The following is a 26,771-nucleotide window of genomic DNA, read 5'->3' as shown; positions in this document are numbered from 1 at the left end:
GAATTAACCTGCAATTGACTGGCGTCCTATCTAAGGGGAGTTGCTAACTGTCACCCCATCATTAGCATGTAGGCTTAAGCACTAGCCAAGAGCCAGCTCAGGCACACTGCCAAAAACCGGTGGGAGGTGGTGATAAAATGAACTGAGCTGTTGATTCCCGCACTGTTCAAATTGCAACAAACTTCTCTGTATAGTTTAGGTAATGACTTGATGTAGTCTGTGCAACACAAAGATCCTTGTGATTGTTGCTCATGCAATATGGCCTGCTGTTGTAATAATTATCACAACAGTGGTTGAGTTTGCAATATATTTGCACAAATGACTATAATTATTAAAATGATTGTTGTCCGACTTAGAATCTGCAGACATTTTCGTATGTTGATACACAGAAGCATTACTTACATTACTAAAATGTTTTACAATAGTGAATGAGTTTGCTGTCCATTCTCCAGCTATAGTAAAATTATTATAATAGTGGTTGTAACATAAGATCCTTTTTGTACGAGACTATAAATTATAAGAAGTGCCCGTTTAACATGCAATTCATGCATATATATACACACACACACCATTTGACCAGTGTACCTGCAGGAGGCGCTCCTGCTCCTGTTGCCACCTTTCCAGGCGTTTACGTTCTTCATTGGGGTCCCAGACCCAATGATTAACACGTTTAGCCAAGTTCAACATGGGGGTCTCAATCTACCCAGACCCGAGCCACAATCACACACAACCACACACAGACACACGTATACGGAGAGAAAGAGGAAAGGAGAGAGGACAAGTCTGACTACATTGACTACTGGAGACAAAGGATCACGACGGGGTCAGTTTGGGACTGAAAGCAGAAAATGCAGGACAGAAACGATGAGCAGGACCTGCCCAAAGCTACTCACAGTCAAGCTGCTCTCTTCAAGTCCCTCTGTGAACCAAGACAGCACAGAATGCACACGAATAAAGGTTTGAAATACTGAGAAATTACACAAAATGTGAAAAAGAAAACCAGAACCCTTCAAACATGAGCCCGCCTGCAGTTTACCTGTTACAGTGGGAGAACAGTCTTGAATAGTGTTCGGTGACGTAGCTGGCGACACGTTTTCCTCCACTAAGTTTACAGACGTCCCTCCATTGACCTGAAAGCAACAGAAAGTTATTTATTTTGTCTGCAGACACATTATTAATAATATAATGCAATAAGTTTTGGAATGTTGCATCACATTTATTAAAATAAACTACAGTACCTTTGCTTTAAAAGGCAACCCCAAGCAGGGTGCATTACACCACTGACATTTGAATAATTGTTATCCATTTGTGAAAATTAAAGCATTTATTTACAAAATCTCCCTATCTGTATGAAACACCATCCAACTACACATTCTACTGCTGAACTGCAGAGTTTCCATGCAAAAGTTGAGATTACAACTTTAACAATGTTCCGTCCTCATCAGTGGGGGTGATTACACACACACACACACGTCTTCTCTATAGTTGTGAGGACACTCAGACATAATGCATTTCATGGCCCCTAACCCTAAACTAATTCTAACCTGAAGTCTCAATCCTCAAACAGTCCTTTGAAGTTCAGAGGACCAACCAAAATGTCACAACTATACAAAAACATGCCTGCGCACACACACGCCTTGCATGGCAGATCCTCTCAGGCATGCGTACGCACACACCTTTTTTCGATGCACCTGCAGATGCCATAATATCCTGTGTATTACACACCCGAAGCTAAAATATCTATAAACGGATTTTCATTATCTGTATAACATATACTCACAGAAACGTAAAACACAGATGTAGACAGAGGGGCTGAGAGACATTTTGCTTCATTTGCTTTTTATTCCCTGACCTGCTACGTCCACATAAATTGTATTTTTCTAAGTACTAGTACTCAATAAAAAGCATGGCATGGTGCTTTAAAAAGGGCACTTTGCGTTACCTGTCTGTTGTTCTGGACGTCCAAAGGGTGCGGCTCCAGGTGAGTCTGTGTGAGTTCAGTCACAATAGTTGTCCTGATGACACAGTTGCGACCACCAATCAGGGAGCTAATAGCGGAGGATGAGGATGAGGTCACTTTCCCAGTCTGCAGAGGAGGTGACTGTTGGGCTCTCGCCTGTTTCTCCTCACAGGAAACATCTCTGCTTCCTTCAGGCGAGTGTGGCAGGGAGGCGGAAACAGACTTGTCCTCGGTCTCCTCGCCGTTCATTCGCACCAAGCCGTCAATCTGCACAGGACAAACAAGTAGAGGAGAAAAAAAAAAAAAGGACAGTCCAAAATAGATGAATTGCAACAGAGTATAACCACCAAAATCCAAGTTTTTAAATCGCTATGACCTCGTTTTAAAAACAGTTAACATGTACAAGAAAAACTCTTCCATTGGACACACAAACTCATTTTGTGTGTGTGTGTGTGTATATATACCCCGATGCCACAGTGAGACGACAGATTTGCGTATGTCAGTGCAGCTGAATGGTAATGACTTAATATACTAATCAGCCTACATTACTAATATTTCCTACAAATTTCTGGCATGACATTTGAACTTTAATATTTGTAATCATAAAACATGTAAAGGCCTACTCAAGCACAAAATGCATGAGCTCATTTTTGCATTGATAGAGAAAAATAAAATAAATCAGAGTGTGCCGCCATTTATACAGAGCATCGTTATGTCAACATGGTGCATTTGACTTAGTTTGCTCGTCCTGTCCCTCTTTGTGACTCCGCTTTCTGAGAAGAAAGCCTGGATCCACTCACCTTTATAGACTGAATCATCAACAGAGCTGTAGCATCTATAAGTCTGGGCTGATTGTCTGAGAGTTCGTACGTCCTCACTGTCGAGGGCGATGCTCTTCACTGTGCATATGTACACTGAGAACAGGCTTTTGATCTTGCATTTGGCTGGTTTCTCACTAACAGACATGCATGTTGGGTCCTCACCTTGACAGGTTTGTGTGCGGGGTTTGTGCTCACAGGCTGACAGTAGGGCTTCGCAGCGAGCAGGGGAACCGGTCTGGAGGGTGCAGGTGGTGCAGATGAGCAGACGTGTGCAGCCTGTGTCGTATACGGCTGAACTTGTGCAATCTGAGGAGGTGTCCTTTTGGTTTTAGGCTGTGCATCTGCTTTAATCTGCTCCTTTAAAACATGAGGTTCATTCAGTTCTGGAGACTGAAGCGGCATGTTTTCCAAAGGTGTAACAGGAGAGGGGGGACTGTCCCTGACTGGAGATGGCTCCTGCAGAGTTGCTCTGTGTGGCTCCGCCTCTTCAGGGTTGTCCATCTGCTTTGAGTGAAAAGTGGATTCCGGTTTGTACAGAAGGTCTGAGGTCTCGGAGTGCACAGCGGGGGCTGGGGGTTTGTGCCTTTCCTCCAGGCTTTGATCCAGTTTGGGTTTTGTGGTGGATCTTGGCAATTTGAGGCTGTCCAGAGTTGCGTCACTGATGGTGAAGCGAAGAGCGTAATGCTGTAAAACCATAGCCGCCTCCTCTGGAGTCGTTGCCCTCCTATATGCTTCACACAGCTCTGCCTCCCGCCGCTCCCTGGAAAAACACAGCGCAGCGTCAGTGGGAGCATGCAAATGAGCATTCACTTAGAACACACTCCATCTTACTTTGCATGACAGATTTGACATATTATAAGGTTTAACTTTCACCTGCGGCTTATCTGATATATTCAGGGCTACCAGAAATTCTGAGACGAGGTGATCTGCTCAATACAAGTCCTTACTTTTCCTCCACAATTTCTTTGTAAGTCTTGATACTTTTCCTCTTGTTCCCACCACTACCTCCTTCCTTCATTCTTTTTTCCATCCGCTTCCTCTCCTCCTCTTTCTTTATCAGTTCTTGTGACGCGCTACGACGGCGACTCTTCCAGCGAGCCAAGTCCTGCCACAGGGTTGTATTAAGAAATAGCAGCATCAGTTCAGAACAGCACCTTTATGATGAGGCTTTAATGTTGTGGAGGGGGTGTGGCTCAGTGCAGGGGGTGTGGCTCAGCACCATCAGTGATCGAGGAGCAGGTTGTATACAGTGGCAGCACGGTAAGAGCCACAAGTGCATCTACAAGCAGTTATTCAATTAACAACAGTTTATTTATGCCTGTAGCAAAGCTGCGCGGAGAGGCACAAGGCAACCTGGATGACAACCAGACGGAGGAACACCAAAGGTTCAGCAGGATTTGACCTACAAAGACTGACCGACTTAAATCAGTTGGTACATGATGATACGATGCGGCCATGCCTCATCAACTTAATGCAGGACAGTATCAACGTAACTCGTCAACATAAATGTGGAACACAGAACTAGAGCCCAACCGATATATCAGGTGATATGAACTTTTCACCAGCATATTGGTATCAGTGTTATTTTTGCAGATATGAAAAATTATTTGACAAAATAAACAATGCAGAAAAACACTTTGTGTTAGATATATCTGTATCTTAATTCCTTATTTGCTACTTTGTTTTTGGTATCAAGTATTTGCTTTACTTAAGTGGTTATAAGACTGCATGCAAACCGGTTCTAACTGACTGAGGTTGCATGCGCACAGCACTAAGCCAGGCTTTGACCATGAGTTGATCAAGCGTTAGCTGTGTGACATGGGGAGGGGGCCTTCCTGTTCGTCTACGGGAGCCAGTAAGCTGAAGAGTTGCACACTATAGCCCCTTTCACACTGGGCCTGCTTTGAGTTGCTTCATGCGGCGTCATGACTACGCAGAATGTCTGCATCAGGAGAACGCAGAGGAGCATCTGCAGGCAGTCTGGCTGCAACCAGACTGTGCACTCTGATTTCTCTTCTAGTTTATATTTGTTCTTCTGCAGGGCTGCACATCTGCGCTGTGATTTCTGCGATAGTTAATCTTTCTTCCTTTAAATGTGGAGATGTCTGGAGTTATACCTGATGTGGACATGTCCTGTCTCTGGCAATCAGTCTGTGAGCAGAACTTACAGTAGTGTTCAGAATAATAGTAGTGCTATGTGACTAAAAAGATTAATCCAGTTTTTGAGTATATTTGTTATTGTTACATGGGAAACAAGGTACCAGTAGATTCAATAGATTCTCACAAATCCAACAAGACCAAGCATTCATGATATGCACACTCTTAAGGCTATGAAATTGGGCTATTAGTAAAAAAGTAGAAAAGGGGTGTTCACAATAATAGTAGCATCTGCTGTTGATGCTACAAACTCAAAACTATTATGTTCAAACTGCTTTTTTTTTAGCAATCCTGTGAGTCATTAAACTAGTATTTAGTTGTATAACCACAGTTTTTCATGATTTCTTCACATCTGCAAGGCATTAATTTTGTTGGTTTGGAACCACGATTTTGCTCGTTTACTAGTGTGGTTGGGGTCATTGTCTTGTTGAAACACCCATTTATGTCCTCTTCAGCATAAGGCAACATGACCTCTTTAAGTATTCTGACATATCCAAACTGATCCATGATACCTGGTATGCGATATATAGGCCCAACACCATAGAAGGAGAAACATGCCCACATCATGATGCTTGCACCACCATGCTTCACTGTCTTCACTGTGAATTGTGGCTTGAATTCAGAGTTTGGGGGTCGTCTCACAAACTGCGGCCCTTGGACCCAAAAAGAACAATTTTACTCTCATCAATCCACAAAATATTCCTCCATTTCTCTTTAGGCCAGTTGATGTGTTCTTTGGCAAATTGTAACCTCTTCTGCACGTCTTTTATTTAATAGAGGGACTTTGCAGGGGATTCTTGCAAATAAATTAGCTTCACACAGGCATCTTCTAACTGTCACAGCACTTACAGGTAACTCCAGACTGTCTTTGATCATCCTGGATCTGATCAGTGGGTGAGCCTTTGCCATTCTGCTTATTCTATCCATTTTGATGGTTGTTTTCTGTTTTCTTCCACGCGTCTTTTTTTTGTCCATTGTAAAGCACTGGAAATCATTGTAGATGAACAGCCTATAATTTTTTGCACCTGCGTATAAGTTTCCCCTCTCCAATCAATTTTTTAATCAAACTACGCTGTTCTTCTGAACAATGTCTTGAACGTCCCATTTTCCTCAGGCTTTAAAAGAGAAAAGCATGTCCAACAGGTGCTGGCTTCATCCTTAAATAGGGAACACCTGATTCACACTTGTTTGTTCCACAAAATTTACGAACTCACTGACAGAATGCCACACTACTATTATTGTGAACACCCCCTTTTCTACTTTTTTTTTTTTTTTTTACTAATAGCCCAATTTCATAGCCTTAAGAGTGTGCATATTATGAATGCTTGGTCTTGTTGGATTTGTGAAAATCTATTGAATCTACTGGTACCTTGTTTCCCATGTAACAATAAGAAATATACTCAAAACCTGGATTAATTTTTTTAGTCACATAGCACTACTATTATTCTGAACAGTACTGTACATCCCCTCATAGTGAGACTGCTCTTTAGGCTTACTGGAATCTAATTAACAGAACGCCATCGTAGTGACAGAACTTTAACCCTTGCAGTTGCCATCCTGACCGCCTACACTCACCTTGTTTTGCACTTAAACAGATCACTGTTTATTGCTCATAGTTGTAAGTGTGGCTCGCACCGTGCCTCAGCTGCACACCGCCTGCACTGTGGTCACATTCAGTGTTGATGTACGTCTTCACCACAGATGTCTTCTGTAATGGACCAAACATTCTGCGTAACTAATGTCAGTTCATACAGTAACTCTTACGTCTTGCCACTGGTCATCCTCATCTCCAGTGTTGTGCTGTTTGTGCATGCGCTCAAATCGGGATTGGCTCATTGGATGTGTATGTACTTCTTCTTCATTAACAATGTCACTCATACTCGCACTCCTACACAAGAGACACACAAAAGAAACTTTGGTAAGTGACAAAATAAAATAAGGAGTCATAAAAACAAGCACCATCTGCACTCTTGTTGCAAGACATTCACACACTACAACACACACACACACACACACACACACACACGAGAGTTGCAATTAATTAATCAGTTATTAAATTAGTCAAATATTTTGATGATCACTGTAAACATTTTGGGTCTTTTTTTTTTAAATACTCAAATTCTTTGATTTCAGCATGTGAATATTTTTTGGTTTAGATACTTTACTCCTCTCTGGCAGTAAACTGATTATCTGTAGGCTCTGGACAAAAGACATTTGAAGGTGTCATCTTGTGTTCCGGATAACATTGACATTTTTACAATTTATTTTTTCACATTTCATGCACTTGGCAACTAAGCAAGAAAGAAAGGAAAAAAACAAAAAAAAACATGTATTGCATAAATTCCTGCTTCATGTGCAATTCAATACACACACACACACACACTACAAAGAATAAACGATTCAAATTTCTCTGTTTTTGGCCAAAAAAATAGCTTCATATATACCTTTAATTATAAATTTTGTACAGTTTTCTCTTTGGCTCATCCAAAGAAAAACACTGATCATTTTCATTACAGCTGATTATCCAGTAAATGAATTATAATATTATGATTTTGATACCAAATATTTAACTTACGCAATCGCAGCATTTCCCAGCCAAAAATTAGTCGCAATTAACGCAATCGGTTGTTTAGTGATCTATTTAAGAGTGTGTATTCTGAGAAGCCATCAGTTACCACACTAAGTAGTAGGGCACTCCTTAAGGGTGCAGTATGTTTTACATATTTTTCATGAGAATATAAATCTTGTATTTTTCTTCATCATTATGATCCTTTTTTCATTGCTGCAGATGTCTCGTGTGCATCTACAGAGGAAGCAATGTCAAAGTTCAAAACAAGCTTAGAGGTCACTGAAAAACATGCTGATTCAGCCAATGGCCAAACACACACAAGTGGTGCGACATTCAAAGTATTGATGTCAAAGTTAAATTTGTTTAATGGCCCTCAATTCCATTAGAGAATACTGAATTTTTGACAGACTGGCTGTTTGAAGACTTATGCAGTACTTTCAAGTGTGCCTCACAACTGACAAGTTTAAGTTAACATGATCGGAAGAGTTAGCTTATCGCCAAAATAAAATTTGCTTTTATTACATAATGTGTAAGTAGACAGGTTGTGTGATCAAAAATATGAGAAAAGTTATCTTTTGTACACATATATTTGATAAATAAAGCATGAACAGAGGATAAGAATTTATTTTTTGATTCAGAATGAAGAAATTCATTTGCAAAAACTGTTTAAATTTCTTGTCCAGATTCCTGGAGTTCTTAGAAACAATTCATTTTGAGCATGAAAACACATAAATTGACAGTGGGAAAACATGTTCTTGACAGTCGTAACAAAAAACAAACAAACAAACAAAAAACAAAATCAAATTATGTGAAACAAAAGAGTGAGAATGCTGAATGGTAGAAATGACGTCAAATGTGCCGTGAGTGTTTTTCTCATGCAAAATCAGATCCATGTTCACACCTAGAGACTTACTCATTGTCCTCAGACATAAAAGCAACTCGTCGGCTCATCCTAAAATAATAACAAAAACAACACAGTGAATGGAAGGAAAGAGCGTGTGAGGGAACGAAGTGCACATTATACAGAGTTAGTCCTCATGTCACAGTTAAATCTCAAGACGGAGCTTCAGTCTATGTGCAGAATTAATAAAGAACAAACCCACATGATCCGGTGAAAAATTTCCGATGAGACAGAAATAAACAAACACTGTTAAAAGAGTTTTGTCAAATCGGTGATGGGACATGAACAGGATTCATGCAGCAGGGGTTCGGAATGCATCTCACATCATGGGGGGTAGACGGTCGTCCTCCAGCCAGAGCGGTTGCCAGTGTTGCTGCTTATTCGACTGCCTGTTTCTGTCATCCACCTTCTCCTCCACACTTTGCTCTGCTTGTTCTACCTCTGCGGTGGGGGGCTGAGGCACAGCAGGACCGGGCGGGGGGGTGAGAGATGGAGCAGCCTGGGGTTCAATCACATCTGTGAAAGATGTGGCAGGGATTGTCACATCTCCCCGCTGCTTCCAATCTTCCTCTTTCTGTTCCTCTGTGACCCCCACACACTCCCTGGTTGCAGCCCGAGGTCGCACTACCTCGGTACCAGTGTCGCTGAAAGTGATCCAGTAACATGGACCAAGTTACCAGCACATACATCTTAAGGGGCAAATCAGCATTACAGCGAGCAGAAGACCACAGCTAATCTGCCATCTGCATGCAGGAACCTTCAAACACGTCCACTGACCGGGGGCTGGACAAATGCAAGACATCATTACCATCAACACACAACTAAAAACCAACCACCAAAACCAAGGTTAGACTTGCCCAGCGTATGCAGGATTAATCAGAAAGAAGCAGAAACCTCAAGAAAAAGCAGTAATCCAACCACAACAGCAAATCAAAGCTGACGTATCCTCCGACATACAAACAAATAAAACCACAGCAGATGTCCAACTGCAGGATTTCAAGCATGCTCATATGAACCAAAATAATGTCAGCATCACCACCAATTCAAACAATCATTTTACAACTTCAAGTATTATCGTTTGCAAACACTGTTAAACCTACAGTGTGTTGGATCTACCGCCATCTAGTGGTGATGTTGCAGATTGCATTATGCCGTCACCGATCAAGATTTTGGTTCCTTTTTTTGTTTCTTTGGTTTTGGGGATTCATGTTCACTTGCATTCTGTTGTGATAAGTAATATGAATAAGCCTCCATATTACAAAAACTAAGATTCTCAAACTTGTTAGCCCGCACTAGCTAACAAGTGTTGGCGTCTAGGGGAGAAACCATTGATTTCTCTTCTTTTTTTTGTATTGTGGCTGTGCTGCAAAATGTAAAAGGCAGATTAAGTTTCTCTTTTATTGCAGGCGATACACTAATGAATAGATTATTACAAATGCTATATTTTAGTTCTGCTAATAAAATCCCCAAATCCTACACACTGCAGCTTTAAATTTTGCATTTAGTTAAGTTATAAATAAAACCTCTCAGGCTCCCCATAGGTCACACATCCCGGCGTTCAATACCCGACATAAGCCGTCTTCTTGGAGACATTAGATCTGCTGCGTAGCTGCTTCATTCTGGACACTGGGCTGACTTTATACTTCACTGATCCCGGTACTGGAAGGAACTGGTTGAAGGACTGACTTGCACTCCCTGTGCTGCTGGGTTTTTGTAAGGATCCTGTCCTTCGAGCCATCATGTCATCTTTCTCTAGGTCAGGCACAGGGCCATTTTCATTGTACTCTTCATCTTCTTGCTCTTTGCATTCAGTCAGACACAGTGGTTGGCCTACCACTACTTCAGGATGCTGTTCCGGAGCTTCCATGAGAACTCTGCTTTGCATTTTCTCCACTCTAGGAGAGAAATATGTAGATATGCAAATGTGAACACATGCAACACAACACAACAAACTTGTTAGTGGTTTCTTGCGACAAATTTCAGCCCACCTGATTGTCAAATTCTCATTCCTTCCTGCCTGTGATGTTATTTTGTTCCGCTGAGCTCCATCTGCAGTATCTTCCACTTCTGCACAGCATTTGGATGCAGGCAGTGGCAGAAACCTTTTGTAAACTGCTGTGATACTGCTCATCTTATTGAAAGCTCCGAGCCTTCTTGTCATCATGTCATCCTTCTGAATATCTGGTAACCTCTCCTCCTCCTCTTCCTCCTCAGGTGTCTTTTCCCACTGATCCAGGCGAGCGTCCAGCTCCGCACGCCCATGTGGAGCTTCAGGACTCCAAAGTGAGGGAGCAGCTATTTGATTAAAGTCAGCTCCATCTTCCTGGCTGTGAGAGCATCATATAAAGTTCTGATGGCAGCAAGACAAACACACGATCCCTGACCAATGCAAATATGAAGCAGGAACGGCACTTATTTGAACACAAACCTCCGCCGAGACCAATGATGTATCAACATGCAAAGCGCAAAAATGTTGTCAGTTGTGCACATTTGTATTCCAGGCCTGGCTCGGCATATTCACCAAGCATTATGCAAAATCACATCATTAGAATACAAGAATTGCTGTTAAAATGCAGCAAGTAATTGCAAGCAAAACAATAAGCTTCTTGGTAGAGGTAATAAAAATGTAGGCAAACGTGCTGAAGAGCGGGGCAGGGCGAATACTACAAAATATGACTATAAAGAAGTATTGACAATAAAGACACAACCTCAAACCAAAAGCATCCCAAAACAAATTGGCATTTAGAAAAAACATGCAAACTATTGCCAAAAAAATAATAAATGCAATACTTCTGTTTTCAGTACTGTTTTTCATGAGTTGTATAGTAAAAGATCTGATTTCTTCCAAACACACAAAAGGCTTATTTCCCCCAAATTTCATTCAGAAAAAACAAAAGGTAGTGATGGGTTTTCAATTTTTTTAAAAAACATTTATTTAACTTTAACTACCAGCCAGAAACAAAACACCAGCACAACATCTTTAAAAAGTAAAGGACAACTACAGAGAAAACAAACTTGTGCTACAACTGGAACATTAATGAACATCCAATCCCAACATACCAACCACAGGCCCCACTAAATACACACGCACACAAACACGACAGTCGGCTCAATCAGGTCCGAATGTTTTTTTCTGATGAGCCAAGATAAGTGATACAAGGTTTTCACAGTTTTAAAAACCCATCAGCCCTCCCCCTAAGTTTAAACTTGATTTCAAGTAAAAAAAAAAAAAAAAAAAAAAAAAAAAAAAGAGCGAGAGAGAGGTCTTTCAACCATAAAGAATTGCATGGGGGACGCGGTTTTCCAGGATAATAATATTCTGTGTCATGGTAGCAATGTGGTAAAGGCAATTACATCAGCCTGAGAGTTAGTTAAGGACACAGTGGGGACTTCAGGAACTCCAAAAATAGCAATGAGTGTTCAAGGCTCCAGCCGATAACATCAAAACCTGAAATCCAATATGGCTGAAGGCAAAGAAAAACACATGACTTAAATCACAGTGAGAGGAGTTGCATCTATCACACAGATCACAAACACTGGGATAAATTCTGGATAATTTGGACTTTGATAAATGCAGCCTGTGTACTACTTTAAAATGAATTAGGGAAAGTCTTGCACAAGATGACAACGTATGAACTCCATCTACAGCCTTATCCCAGAAACCTTCCTCAAACGTTTTTGCCGACAGTTTGATTAATAGATTTAAAAAAAGGTTTTGGGTATCCCTTACCAAAAAAATAGTACTGATAAGTATATAAAAAGTAAACTAGAAGTATACTTGAAACATACTTGCATATACTACTTTTTGGTAAGGGTAAGAACAGAGGAATACACTGAAAAAGGTATAAAAAGTTGGGTAAAACATTAATTTTCACTATATTAATCCTCCCTAAAAGACACTGGTAAATTAGCCGTCTTTGAAAAGTTGACCTTATACTGGACAATAAAGGAGTAAAATTTGCAACCCACAGAGCCTGAGGTGAGCCAGTTACATTCATTCCCAAGTACTTAAAACCAGAATGAGTCTGACGGAAAGGAAGATCAGTTTGTCTGAGACACTGCGCAGCTACATTTATAGTCAAGCATTCACTTTTTGTATGTTAAGCCTATATCCAGACAAAGAGCCAAAATTTTTGAAGTACTGCCATAAATGACTAGATGGATTTGTGACATATAAAAGTAAATCTTCTGCATACAGAGCAACCCTATGTTCTGTACTTCCACTAGTCACACCCTGGAAAAAGGAAGAGATTCTGAGACTTACTGATAGTGGCTCTATTGCTAAAGCAAAAAGGGGAGAGGGGACAACCTTGACATGTACCATGTGACAGAAATAGTGAGCGCTTTTACCATGATAATCCAGCCACCCGGCAGGTGTGGTGCAGCAAGACCCTGACTACAGCACAAATGTGTCAGACTGGTCACAATAAAAAAAAAGACACTAAAATGTGCAGATGATCTTGAAAAAAATACATTTGTTTCAGTTAAGAGGCCAAATGTGGCGTTTCTGGGCTGCTGTGGATTCACATGGTCTGTGGTTGTGTGGCCGGTTGGATGAAGTACGATATAACGTTTGAGGTAGCTTATGGTTGTAAAATAGAATTCAGTTCAAGAGCAACATTTGGACATTCCTGTAGTCAGTGTGCCAACTGTGCACTTCCTCAAAACTTGTGACATCTGGCATGGTGTTGCGTGATATAAACAAACTTTATTTATTGTGACCGGTCCAAGCCACATTTGTGCAATAATCATGCGGTTTAATCACCACTATGATAGTCAACACCAGCCAAGTGCATGTATTATCTCGTTCAAAGGTAAAGCACTCACTAACATGGAATTTAAGAAGTTTGTCAACACAATTTGAGAGAAATAAACCTTTTGTATGCAGAGAAGAAATGTCAGACCTTCTACAGGACGAATTGGTAATTTAAAACAGCTTCTCACAATGTGATTGTGAAAAACACTTTTGCATTCAAAATACAATCAATTCAATGCAGTGTGGAAGGGTGCAGCCAAACTGCCTAATTTAAAATACTTGACAGCATATTTTATATTATACATGTATATAAATAAAAGTGTTGACAGGTACTGTAATGAGCAACGTTTAAGCGACAATAAAAAGATGTACATGGTTTTCAGGAGCAAAACAGTACAAATAATGAATGTTTATGAGTTCAATGGTACAAATATTTCATTCAGTGAAAGATGGAATCTTGGAATATTCGTTCCATTGAAAGAATGGAAAAACAATTATTTGTTTTACATAACAGCAAAAACAGATCCTTGTCATTTGATATTTTATTAATTTCTAAACAACAGAAAAGGGACTTACATTTTGGTGTTTATCACTGGTTCTTAACAATACAATACAAACTTTAAATAGGAGTCCAAAATTGTTCTCAGTCAACTTGCAAAAAACAATTCTGATGATGTAGCCCGTGATCCACTGACTTCGTGTACAGAGTGCCATCTGCACTTTCCTCACTCCAGCAAAAAAAAAAAAAAAATCGCGTCAGGAATTTGTCCAGCTTTTCATCCTAACAGCTCCTCATGCCTCCAGACAGCTTACGTTTTTTTTGTGTATTAGAAAAATTTGCACAGTCAAATAGCGCCTTCAAATCATTGTCCATCAGCAAAACAAACTCTGCCATGTTTGGCTAAACGCTGCCCCTGCTAGTGTAGGTGGCAGTCACAACGTGCAATGGTACAAAACATATGGAACTGAATTTGCCTGGTAAATCGAACCACTGTGCACGCTAAATGCAACGCAACACAAATGGCACGAATAATCCATGTCACGTGACATACAAACCACCAATCAAATGACAAGGTTCCACTCAGCTGTTATATAATAACTTCTATTCACGGTCTAACTTCTTCTGGATTTGGCCTTTTCCATACCTGTGTTCCCGCTCTGAAAGCTGGGAGCCCAGGCCAATAGTAGGCATGGCAACAGTTGCCTTGGCAAGGAGTCGTCTTAGCAACTCGGTCTCCTCCCCTTCATATGACGCGGCCGTATCTACTGGCTGCTCGATCTCAGTCACACCCCCAAAGGTCACAACTTTGCTATGACCTTGCTTGCTCTTTGCTGTTGCACTGGAAGAACTTCCACAATTTTTCTCCAGACAAGCCTGACACACCGGCGCTTGGCTAGCCTCGCTGTAGACGCAAGCTCAGAGAAACACACAAACACACAAACCGACAAGGCACAGGAGGAAAAGAAATCGTCAGCAACAGAATTTCACACCGTTCAATGTGAGGAGAAAGAAAAGCTGATGGAGCTGAGACAAAGACTCACTGTCTTTCTCTCTCTCTCTCACACACACACACACACACACACACACACACTTTTTTACACCAAGCACTTTTTAGCCTGATCAAATGGAGTAGCAACATTTTCTGGCAAACACCACTGCTCTGGCAACACAAAAATCTCTTTATCCTGCCTAATGACATCAGCACAGACCAGAAAGACAAAGCAAACAGCGCTCGCGGCCAACATTCGCCTCTTTCGGTCTCACACACCGGCCAAATCCCTACCCTCTGTCAATGGCCATCACAGAAGACTAGAGGACTAAAGCACACAATAAAGAGGAGAACAAACAAGTTTGAGAACATGGGAAGAGGAAAAAACTTAAGCGAAACTCGATATGAGACTGTGGCCAACCACGTATACAAGACTGCGGTCAGCTAGATACTGGACAGTAGAAAACTAGAAAAAGGACTGTGGTAAACTAGATATAAAACTGATCATTCCTTCAATACCAACTTGCTTCATCTTTCTTGGACTTGCGGTTCTGTTGATTTGTCTTATTGCGTCTCTGCGGCCAAATTTGTTTCCTATAACGCACTAAAGTTGAAGCCAAATCCCTGTGGGTGTTAATTTTGAATTTGTATATAGGTTGAGTTACTCCGGAAGCAGAGCAGAATCCGGTGTCCAGGAATGTGTGTCATGTCTGTCAAATTGCAATTACGCCTCTGTTTGGGAGTTGGTGTGCTAAATGCTTTTCTACTGCCAATAACAGATTTTTACAAGTTAACCCAAGGACAGAGAGATGTCAGTGCTAGGAAACATTCATGCATCCATCCCTTTTCATGCCGAAAGAAAACTGGCTGAAAAAGTAATGATTTGTACAAACAATGATGCTTATATTTAGACTGTCCAATTACTTATGGTTAAAGCCTATTAAATAAAGTTGAAAGTCGACACTACAAGCACATTTTGTTTCATTTCAGCTCCATACTGCACATGTGTGCACATTGGGCACCTGGGTTCAGGTATCCTGAGTCTCTCCCACGTCTCCATATCTGCCTGGCTCATGGAGGCAGAGACAAAGCTGGCTGCTCCGTCTCTGTGACGGACAGGCTGACTCTGTACCCGCCTCAGAGCCAGGTCATCCTTCTGCTTATTAGGCACCGCTTTATCCTCCTCGGCTTCTGCCTCCTCATCCGCCTCGTGCTCGTGGTGAGGGGTGGAGTTTAGGAACGGGTTGTCTCTGCGCCTAATGATGTCAGGGACTGCTTCCTTCTTACTGTTCACACATCCAGTATAATGCAACCAACCACATGACCAGTGTTACAATGTGGAACACGTGCACACGGCACACACCAAACCAAACAGAACAACCAATGAAAGGAAGAGTACGAAGATGAGGAAGAGTATTTAGAGGTTAGGCGGAGGAAACAGAGGAAAAGGAAAAGTGGCAAACTGGGGTGAACACACACGGTCTAACCTTGACTCTTTCCCCTGCAGGGTGTGTCGTGAGGATCGGATAATTCCCTCCCAGCGTTCTCTGTCTTTGCTGCTACATACTGGGGGTGGAATGAACTGATGCACCTTGGGGATAACGAGTCCGTGGGCAGCTCGTCTGGATGCCAAGTCATCTTTCCGAACGTCTGGAACTTTCTGCAACTCACCTTCCTCCTCCCCATCTGAGAAGGAATCCCATGCAGCTTTCTCTGTTTTCAAAAAGTCATTATCCCGTCGAAGGATGATGTTTGGGGATGGTAACTTCGGTTTCTGTTCCTCCAGCGAGGGAGGGCTGGGGCTGGATACGGAGTGGCGGAATAATGTTATTTCATAGCCTCATTAAGAGCAGAGATAGTAGCAGTGTGCAAAGTTCCAACTTGACATGCAGGATGAGAGCGAGTCCTCTCAATTAGTCACAGTTCATCGCCAAACGTGTCAATGTGTTGGAGAAAATAAAATGTGTGGCACAGAAGCACAATCACTGGCACACGGCAAAAAAAAAAAACAAAAAAAAAACTGACATGAAATAAAGGGATCATACTGTACAAAGTAGCAAAAATTACAGTAATGTTTACATAAGCTTTAAAGTCCTGATTTCCCATTACTCGAGTATTTTCCGTCTACTGCTAGCAGCTTTCAGTGAGCTCGGTACTGCCAACTCCTGTTTTGGAAAATATCACAACACAGAATATGCCAGCATAAAAGCTTTGAATCATCTTGTAGTCAAGGCATAAAAAAAGAAAAAAAGAAAAGAAAATGCATTTACACAAATAAGAGACCAAGAACATGGACATTTATATAAAAAAAGCCAAGACCTGAAACTGATTGAAAATTTCTGGAGAGATCTGAAAATGGCTGTGCACCGATGCTCCCCATCCAACATGATGGAGTTTGAGTGGTGCTGCAAAGAGGAATGGGGCAAAACTGCCTAAAGATAGGTGCACCAAGCTTGTGGCATCATATTCAAGAAGACTTGATGCTGTAATTGAGCAAAGGGTGTTAACACTTATGTACATGTGATTTCTTAGCTTTTTATTTTTAATAAATTTGCAAAAGTTTCAAAAACAACTTTTCATGGCATCATTATGGGGTGTTGTGAGCAGAATTTTGAGTGAAAAAAATGAATTTACTATATTTTGGAATAAGGCTGTAACATCACAAAATGCGAAAAAGTGAAGCGCTGTGAATACTTTCCAGATGCACCGTATATTAGCTTACTGAACAAGTGTATAATATGACCCCTTTAAACAAAATCCTCTCACTAGGAGGTAGTAAGCAACAAAACAAAAGCCAACAGCAACTCAAACCTAACAGCTGCAAGACGGCCCCAAAGTCAATCCAGAGCAAATGACAGAAGTTACATCATGTTAGTGACCACGGCCAAAACAGTCAAAGCCTGACAACATCTCTCAAGCTCCGCCTCCCTGACCTGCTGTAACGAACGGCGGCAGGCAGAACTTTAATCCCAGCTTTCTGCAATTTCTGCAGCTTCCTCTGCTCCAAGACTTCCTGGGACACCTCATCCTCTTCCCGTTTGGTCAGATCCTTATGGTCAACGTTGCCGTCAGGTGCCCAAGTGACAGTTTTGGGAGTTTTGTAGTGTGGGCCTTGTTTTTTACCCTCACACTGCCCTGGAACTGCTTCAGGGTGACTGAGGAATAGTGTGTAAGGGCGGGGAGAGGGCACAAGTGAGGAAGACATCCGCGTGTGACTGTTCTCCCCCATTATTAATTATTACATATACTGTATTTGTGTGTTTGTTGTTACCTGCGCTGCTCTCCATCCTCCGTGTGCAGTTTCCGTCTCGGAGCAGGGATATAGGAACTGGCATTGGTTCGGTTGGGGAGAAACTGGTTAAAGGGAACAGAGCTTCTTGAGTCACTGCTCACAGTCCGTCTGGCCAACATGTCGTCCTTTCGCACGTCTGGCTTCTTATTATGGCCGTCAGCCTCTGAGTCGCTGCCTCGTCCTACGAGATGAATGAAAACAAGTTTAACCCTTGAATGCGGAATTTTATGACACCTGAATCAGGATTTTCTTTATTTTTCTTTGGGGGGGGGGGGGGGGGTGCTTTCAAGTCTTCCTTTGCCATGATTATTTTTGTTTGTTTGTGTCCATTGAAAGCTGCTCACCCTAAATTAACATTCATTTGTCTATTCATTTTCTGTCACTTATTCGGGTCTGGGTTGTGGTGACAGCAGGCAAAGCAGCTCATCCCACACTTCCCTATCCCAAATTACTATGTTTTAAGCATATCGTACAGAACAATTACTGAATGTAAACAAAAACAGCCTTTTAATAAAATCCAAGCTTTTAATGCATTTAAAAAAAACACAAAAAACTATTTAATAGTTAACACAAAACAATGAGTGATACTGAGGTGGTATTTTTTTTTTTAAATGCTTGGCTATCAACAAAAACTTAAAAACAAAAAATATACTGAAATTTGAATAAGGCTTTGGGCAATGTTTGATAAACTCTTTATGAAAATAATACATAAATAATACATAAATATATAAATACAGCTCAGGCAGGGGTGGTGGCCAAATGGATTTTGTTCTGGATTTAACAGTATTTTCAGACACTGGAGGGTTTATTGTTTTAATCACTGTTCTGCTTTTCAGACTTTTTCTCTTTGTTCAGCTCTGCAGTGAACAAAGACTGGACTTTGTAACCACCAAAAAAAAAAAAAAAAAAGCGAGCACTCTGCCCATGGACAAAAGACGCTGACTGGTGATCTGTTTTACGTTCCATGTTAGCATTCAACTCAAGGCAGAACTGGCCAAAAATCAGTCAACCTCTGATAATGTTCTTTAAAAACACTATTTGTGCTCAGTGCTGAATGTGGAGCTGTGTGTGTCTGTGAGAACACGCACGGATCAAATGACACTATGGTGTCATTTGATGTGACTTCGTTGTTCACCTGCATCCCCACCGCTGAGGCCATCTCAGCTGTGAGGCAGAGACTGCTGGAGGATGTGTCTCTACCTGAAAGGACCAAACTCAAACCAGACCACATCTGCCAACTCTTGGAGATCTGTCTTAACACCATGTATTTCCTGTTTAGGGGGAATTACTACAGGTAGATCCATGGTTGTGTGATGGGGTCCCCGGTATCCCCCATTGTGGCCAATCTGTACATGGAGCGAGTGGAGAAGACAGCCTTGACGTCGTTCACGGGCATCTCTCCCAGTCACTGGTTCAGATATGTCAGTGACACATGGGTTAAAATCAAGCAACAGGAGGTCGAGGAGTTTACAGAACACATCAATTCGGTGGATTCCAATATCAAGTTCACACGTGAGGATGCCAGAAACAACCATTTAGCCTTCTTGGACTGTGATGTTACGATTGGAGAGAACAGGCAGCTCCAGACAGAGGTTTACAGAAAACCCACTCACACCGACCAATATCTGCTCTTTGGCTGAAACCACCCCCTTGAACACAAGCTCGGGGTGATCAGGACTCTTCAACACAGAGCCCTACAAGTGCCCACAACTGCAGAGGGAAGGGCTAAAGAACAACAACTTGTACGGAAAGCCCTCACAGTATGTGGGTACCCACGATGGTCCCTGAACAAAGTGCAGAAGTCCCAAAAAACAAAGAGACCAGATAGACAGGAGACAGAGACAAGAAGAAGAGGAGTGTCTCTCCCTTATTTAGCAGGAGTAGGGAAAAACTACAGAGGATCTTCAGACAGCACAAAATCCCAGTTTACTTTAAACCGGTTAACACCTTGAGACAGAAATTAGTTCACCCTAAGGACAGGATCCCTAGTTACAAACAGAGCAATGTAGTGTATTATATCAGATGTCAGGAAAACTGTAATGAACACTACATAGGTGAGACTAAGCAACCTTTAAACAAGAGGCTATACCAGCACCGCAGAAAGGTCGCCAGTGGACCTCAGTCTGCAGTTCATCTCCACCTGAAAGACACTAACCACACGTTTGAGGACAAGGAAGTTAAAATCTTAGCCAGAGAGAAGAAATGGTTTAAGAGAGGTGTCAAGGAAGCATTCTTTGTAAAACAGTTGAAACCCAGCCTTAACCGGGGGGCAGGTCTCAGACACACTTTGTCCCCTGTTTACAATGGGGTACTCAGGTCTAAGCAGTTTCAGTCTTTTGTTCATGGTAATGAGTCATTCACGTCATCACGAGAGTCGTCAAGGGAGCCATCAGGGGAGGCGTCCATCCCATCATTAGGAGAGTGCACAATAGGTGCTAATTAGAGCTATTGTTTATTCACTAGCCTATAGCAGTCGGCCTCTCGGTAGGAGGGGTCTGGTTAGGTTAAAAACTCCAGCTTTTGTTGGCTTCTGGTTTATTCTTCTCTACAAGAGTCAAGACAGAAGTCAGACTACCAGAGCAAGAATTTTAGCTGAGGAAGCTTCTGTGATTTGAAGCGAAACGTCCTCACGTCAAGCAACCCAGTCCAGTCGAAGATGCCCTCCATCCATGCCCTCTGCCCTCCATCAATTCAGCAAATATGGCTGAGATTATTACAGACAAAAACATCAGTGCACAAAGCCACAACAAGCTACAGGACATACACATGTATTTCACTGTTTGTGTGCATGCATCATTAATGCACCATGCTGGAATTTTCCCCATTTACTGAGCTCGTGCACATCTGTCAGGAAATGCTTTTACTGTTTTCCATTGCCTCAGTAACATGGAGTGGTGGAAGGGATGAGTATTCACTCTAATCACTGCTTTTCTAGTCAAAACTTTATCCATTTACTGTGGTAAAGTCCAAACGCTACACCAAATTTTGCTGCTTCTTTTGTCTCCAAGATTACAAATAAAGACTTTTTACACACCCATTTAAAAATAAATGCAGTTCCCACAGCCTTTAATATGAACCCCTCCTCTCTGCTGCACAGCTGATCACCTCTCCCCAGAATTTTACTGCATCATAAGGAAGCATCCAGCTTGAAAGAAATGCAGCCAATGAAGGGTTAACCTGACCCATTTCAACACATTTTGGGGGTGGCCAGTTGGTAAGGCCACACGCTGTCTCTGTGACCCGCAAGGAATGCAGGGAATGAGACTTTTCTGTGCTGTGGAACAGTGTTTTTCTGCTGCACACATTTTCAACATGAAAGACACAAACAGGATGCCTGTTTTGTCCCTCTTGATAATCAGGATGTTGACCTCAGCGTAAACCTCCCAGAGTCCAAATCTGTAGCAACAGCTGCTGGATCTCACAGCCACCACACACTGATGTTAAACCCACATGTGAGGAAATTCATCTGTATGCCTGCGTTTAGTGAATCGCTCTAAGTGGGGGGGAACGAATCCCAACCAACCGTCACTGTTGCCCCGATTCACCACATCAGGGGATGGACTGTGCTGTGAACGAGAACCGAAGGAGTCCAGGCTGTCGGAAACAAAGAGCACAACAGGAAAACTCCTTTTACAGCAAAATACGTGGCTGTTTTCAAAGATACTGTACACATCAGTGAAAAGCTGCAAAATACCCATTACTTATAATGAATGTAAATAGGTCAAACATGTGATCACTTTTCACTTTTAAAAATAGTTCATTTGTTTGGCAGTGTCAAACAAATATATACATACACACACATGGCATAGTTCTGCTAACCACTAATTAGCGAAGCTAACTTTTTGTTAGCAGATTAGCTTTTCAGCTAACTTCAATAACCATCGGTGGACCAGTTAGCTTCTGATAAATTTAGTTCCGATAACTTTTAGACCGCTAACATTTTTTTTTTTACATAGTAACAGTGAAAAACATTTATAAACCCTGTTGTCTCCTGTCTGCTACGTATTTTGTAGCAGTGAGGCAGCTGAGAGCAGCTAAGCTCAGCTCTACACCAGCAGAAGGGGCCTGGCTGCCAGGCTTCCACAAAAAAAAACAAAAAAAACCCACAAACAACAACAAAAGTAATTTTCCTTCACAGCATACAGTGGTCCAGCCGTGAGGCAGACATCTTGAAAAGGAAAGCAGGTTTGACTTATTGTTTTGATTTATAAATCAAATTAATCCAGATAGAATAACTACATTGTCAACTCTGTCATTTGTACAAAGTGAAAATATAACACATATCTTTGAATTTTAAAATAATACACTAATTCTGAAGTTTTGAACATTAGCACACACAGATGCCCAAAGGGATTATGGATAAACTGAGCCTCTGCTCACACTGATTGGTTGACTCATTCATTCTATGTAATAACCAACACAAGTTAATGTAAGGTGTGTGTTGGTGTCTACAAATAAATGTGCTTTTGTAAAATATGTCATTTTTTTTCATTTGTGGCTTATAACTTGAAAACTGATTTGTTTTTTATCGTAATTGTAAACAAACATCATACATCTCCACTCTCAGCCCGCCTGTGTAAAGTGTTAATACATAAAAGTATGAAAGCATATCAAGTGTCTCAGTTTAGTGCATATATGAAGTTATGGCAGCGACAAGGTTTTGACTGTGGGCTACTTTTAACTAGGTCACAAAGGTCACAGAACGCTCATATGTAAACCTGTCCAAGATTTTGGTTGAGAGGGCATGTGCATTTGAAAGTAATGCCTGAAAGTGTGGATGAGTTACGGCGATGACAAGGATTTGACGGTGACCTACTTTTCACTACAGATCTGGGATCAAGCCAACACTCCCTCACTACTAGTAGCTTGTATGTATTATATATTGATGGTTGTAAATCTTTTGTGATGAAACACATGAATTAACAAACTAGTTAAGTTCAGCACATTAAGAAATGAGATTTTTTTTTTAAAGTCCAATTATCAGAGACAGACAGATAGACAAGGAATTTTCTATACTACCCCCCTCCCCCAGCCCCTCAATTTTTGTTGGCATGGTGTATAGTTCGTTGACAAGGGTTACAGAGCCCTCATGTGCAAATTCGGCCAAGACTGGTCCACAGACTATGTGTATCTAATATGAAAGTGAGACCCCGACAAGGCTTTGACAGTTACCTACTTTTAACTCCGTCACAGAGGTCAAAGACGTTACAAGAGTCACAGAGTGATCACATATGAACTCGTTCAAGATTTCTATCATGTTCCGATATGAAACTGACACTTGGAAGCGTTAATGAGTTATGGCGGTGACAAGTGGTGTGATGGATGCAGGGACAGATGCAACCCATTTTAATGGCTCTTTTATAGAGGGTGGGGCATAAAAATTCTAACATTTATATTTTTGTTGGAATAAGAAAGTTTGGAAAATTCCAATTGGCCCAAAGACATTTCAAAGATCAAAAATGCTACGTTTTTATTGAAGTCTAAGGTGCTTAAAAGCTTTGCAGGGTGTTACGCATTTCTGTGGCAGGAACAACAACAGGAGTTGGTTTTTCAGTCTAAAAACTTTGTAAGATGTCGTGCTTGTTAAATACTGGTTGGAATATGACACAGGAATTTCTAAAATATCATAAATTGTATTTAGTATTTTTTTTTTTTTTTATCAAAGTGCTACTGAACAAGACAAACTCCAGAATACCCCCACGGCACATTACAGCAGCTTCATAAAATAAGTTCTTTTGCATAAAAAATGTGCAGAATACTTCCTACACGCAAAGTTACATTACCCGAAATGCTCCCAGTGTGTACGGTCACATGTTTGTGTCTAACCTGTCCAGGGAGTTGTCGCGAGTGTGTCGCGGTGGAGAGAGAGACTCGCTTCTCTCAGAGTCCCAGCAGTCGTAGCCACTGTCTCTGACGCTGCGGTTCTGCAGACTGTCTCCTCCCTCGTCTGATTCCTACCAACACACGTGTGCACAAAACACAACAGGAAATAGTCAAATGTTGCAAAATCATGAGGAGGAGGGAAAAAAAATGTGCGAAGGGGGATAGTGCACATGAAGTGCAGCACGAGGTAAGAGAGCGCCAAATGTTGCCAATGGTACATGACAGCAAACAGACCAAGTACAATTTTCGGACTTGTTGCAAAAATGATCCCCAACACACAACATCTCTTCTGCCTTAAGACAGAGTTTGAAAAAATGCTATACTTTGATTCTACACATTAGACAAAAACTATTATTATTATCATTATAATAATATCAGGCCAATTTACAGGGTTAAACCCAAAATTACTAGGGGGGTAAATTTTTGAATTCTAGAAGCTCTGCGATACAATCTGGGGCTATTCCAGACAAACTGCAGTGAGTGCAGCACCCATTTTGGTGAGAAAAAAAAACTCTCTTTATTCAAAATCACTCCTCTAGTAGCATTCTCGACAAGAATTTACAAATATCTTTTCAACATGAAGCAAAAGAAACTAAACAAACCTGTAACGCTGTAATGCACAACCACTTCACCTGTAGAACCTAAATATACTGCAGTCTACTTCTAAACTTTTTGACGTGTTGTCTACAGATACGATCGGTCTGGCCACCTCTGGTCTTGTCTTTAATTTTTTGAAAAGCGGAGAGACGCCATACGATGCTGTCGAGGATTTTCTAGAACCGGGCAACATGTTGTTTAACCGTCTGGTTTTTGTATCGTTACAATGTTTACTGCTAGTGACATGACTTTCCAATGCTTTCAAGCCATGCGAAGTGTAACTAACGCATCCTAGCAGAAAATGCACAACACTTTTCCAGGCATTGATCTTGCGAAAACATTGGCAGAGGACGCAATTGACAGTCTCCTCGTTTCCCGCTAGTTTGGTAGGTACAACACAAGCAAGCCAATCCCACCTGAAACGATTCTTCACTGTAGAGTCAATTTCTGTAAGTCGTGAGTCGTCTTTATGTTCCAAAATCCTGTTGGCCATTTTGCTATATTGCTATTTGGTGTGAAAAACAACAGGGACAACCTATTTATGGCTGGTCATTAGCAGCCCGCGGCACAAAGGCGGTTGCAACAACACGCTGCACGTCAGATTTGCAACATGTTTTTTATTTTATATATATATATATATATATATATATATATATATATATATATACACACATATATATATATACACATACACACACGAGGTCTATTAGAAAAGTATCCGACCTTATTATTTTTTTCAAAAACCATATGGATTTGAATCACGTATGATTGCGTCAGCCAAGCTTGAACCTTCGTGCGCATGCGTGAGTTTTTTCACGCCTGTCGGTTGCGTCATTCGCCTGTGAGCAGGCTTTGAGTGAGGAGTGGTCCACCCCTCTCGTCGCTTTTTCATTGTTTAGGAATGGCTCAGAGACTGCCGTTTTGCTTGATCAAAATTTTTTCAGAAACTGTGAGGGACATCAAAGTGGACACCATTCGCGACGTGCGAAGCCTCCGCTCCTCTTTCCATGACAAAAACTCCTGTAACAGTGGAATGTGCCATTCATTTCCAAACTGGACGCTGTGTTTTATCTGGGACGTCCTTTTATTGTGGACAGTCTAAGGCACACCTGTGCACTAATCATGGTGTCTAATCAGCATCTTGATATGGCACACCTGTGAGGTGGGATGGATTATCTCAGCAAAGGAGAAGTGCTCACTATCACAGATTTAGACTGGTTTGTGAACAATATTTGAGGGAAATGGTGATATTGTGTATGTGGAAAAAGTTTTAGATCTTTGAGTTCATCTCATACAAAATGGAAGCAAAACCAAAAGTGTTGCGTTTATATTTTTGTTGAGTATATATATATATATATATATATATATATATATATATATATATATATATATATATATATATATATATATATATATATATATATATAAAAACACCCCCCCATTTTTCTCAACTGATTTGCACTGATCTCAAAAATGATGGCGACTGGCAAAAAAGTGAAAATTTGCCAAAAAGCAGAAATATTTCATCCCTGAATTTAGTTGGAGGTTGTTTTTACTCATTATATGCTGCACCTCCTCTCCAAGCAGCGTCAACAAATATATTTGAATCAGGTCTCAGATCAAAAACAGCCTTTTCAACTCCTGTACTGCCTGGTTGGAACAGGAGCTGAGTTTATGTTACCAAAAACAGAAGTGTGTTTTTCTTCAGTCAGGCATTTCTCCTGCACCCCAACAATGACAGGAAACTCACAGATACAACCCCCACTCCTCCTCTGGATACAGACCCTGAGGCCCATCGAGCTGTCTCTTATCCACAGATACTACAGCATGAAGCGGATGTTTTCTACAAGTTTGCCTGGACGGGACACCAGTCACCCATAGGTTACTTATCCAGAAACACCTGGTACCCATTTACTGCTGGGTGGACTGGGACACTTCTGATAAAGTGTCTTATCCAAGGATACCGACAGGTACCCTGAAGCACCCACCTGGAACTAAACCACAAATATATATATCCTATGCCACAGCACCACCTACCAACTTCATTTGTGCGAGGAGTCCTTCAAATTCCTTCAGGTTGAGAGTAGGACCGCTGTATGAGGCGCAGCCGCTAGCAGCCTTCCCCAACCAGAACACTGTGTTCAAAACCTGACAGACAACATAGGGCTGTGGGCTGAGATTTTGTTTTCAGCATCAAAGGCAATCAAGCATGCGAGACAAAAAGCTAAAAACAACTTACATTTTTTAATTTCCGACTGCAGTCAGAGTCCCTAAAAAGAGATGGGTGAGCTTTACAGTCATGCAATAATACAAGCAAGAGGACAAATGCCAAAAACACAAAAAAA

At 41.3% G+C, this 26,771-nt stretch overlaps 1 protein-coding gene across 4 annotated transcripts in view; it reads right to left on the bottom strand.

The window, feature by feature from the left end:
• Window positions 1–26,771, bottom strand: part of limch1a (LIM and calponin homology domains 1a) — a 58,682-nt gene that overhangs the window by 12,468 nt on the left and 19,443 nt on the right. The window contains exons 5-24 of one of the 4 annotated variants that reach the window (XM_034189285.1): window positions 26,666–26,696; window positions 26,464–26,574; window positions 23,773–23,900; window positions 21,470–21,540; window positions 17,926–18,127; window positions 17,588–17,809; window positions 16,142–16,450; window positions 15,677–15,940; window positions 14,310–14,567; window positions 10,397–10,735; window positions 9,974–10,303; window positions 8,732–9,052; window positions 8,421–8,459; window positions 6,703–6,826; window positions 3,729–3,886; window positions 2,944–3,541; window positions 1,943–2,227; window positions 1,037–1,130; window positions 894–919; window positions 586–699 (exon numbers count right to left, since the gene is read on the bottom strand). In XM_034189285.1, the coding sequence (XP_034045176.1) occupies window positions 586–699; window positions 894–919; window positions 1,037–1,130; window positions 1,943–2,227; window positions 2,944–3,541; window positions 3,729–3,886; window positions 6,703–6,826; window positions 8,421–8,459; window positions 8,732–9,052; window positions 9,974–10,303; window positions 10,397–10,735; window positions 14,310–14,567; window positions 15,677–15,940; window positions 16,142–16,450; window positions 17,588–17,809; window positions 17,926–18,127; window positions 21,470–21,540; window positions 23,773–23,900; window positions 26,464–26,574; window positions 26,666–26,696 (4,024 nt within the window). Of the gene's footprint in view, window positions 1–585; window positions 700–893; window positions 920–1,036; window positions 1,131–1,942; window positions 2,228–2,943; window positions 3,542–3,728; window positions 3,887–6,702; window positions 6,827–8,420; window positions 8,460–8,731; window positions 9,053–9,973; window positions 10,736–14,309; window positions 14,568–15,676; window positions 15,941–16,141; window positions 16,451–17,587; window positions 17,810–17,925; window positions 18,128–21,469; window positions 21,541–23,772; window positions 23,901–26,463; window positions 26,575–26,665; window positions 26,697–26,771 lie in introns of all 4 variants that reach the window. The other 3 variants (XM_034189284.1, XM_034189286.1, XM_034189287.1) reach the window with 3 other exon arrangements.

This window comes from Thalassophryne amazonica, chromosome 15 (genome assembly GCF_902500255.1).
Source record: "Thalassophryne amazonica chromosome 15, fThaAma1.1, whole genome shotgun sequence".
NCBI classification, from domain to species: domain Eukaryota; kingdom Metazoa; phylum Chordata; class Actinopteri; order Batrachoidiformes; family Batrachoididae; genus Thalassophryne; species Thalassophryne amazonica.
Note: the sequence above shows the minus strand (reverse complement) of the source record. Positions and strands in the feature narration are given on the sequence as shown.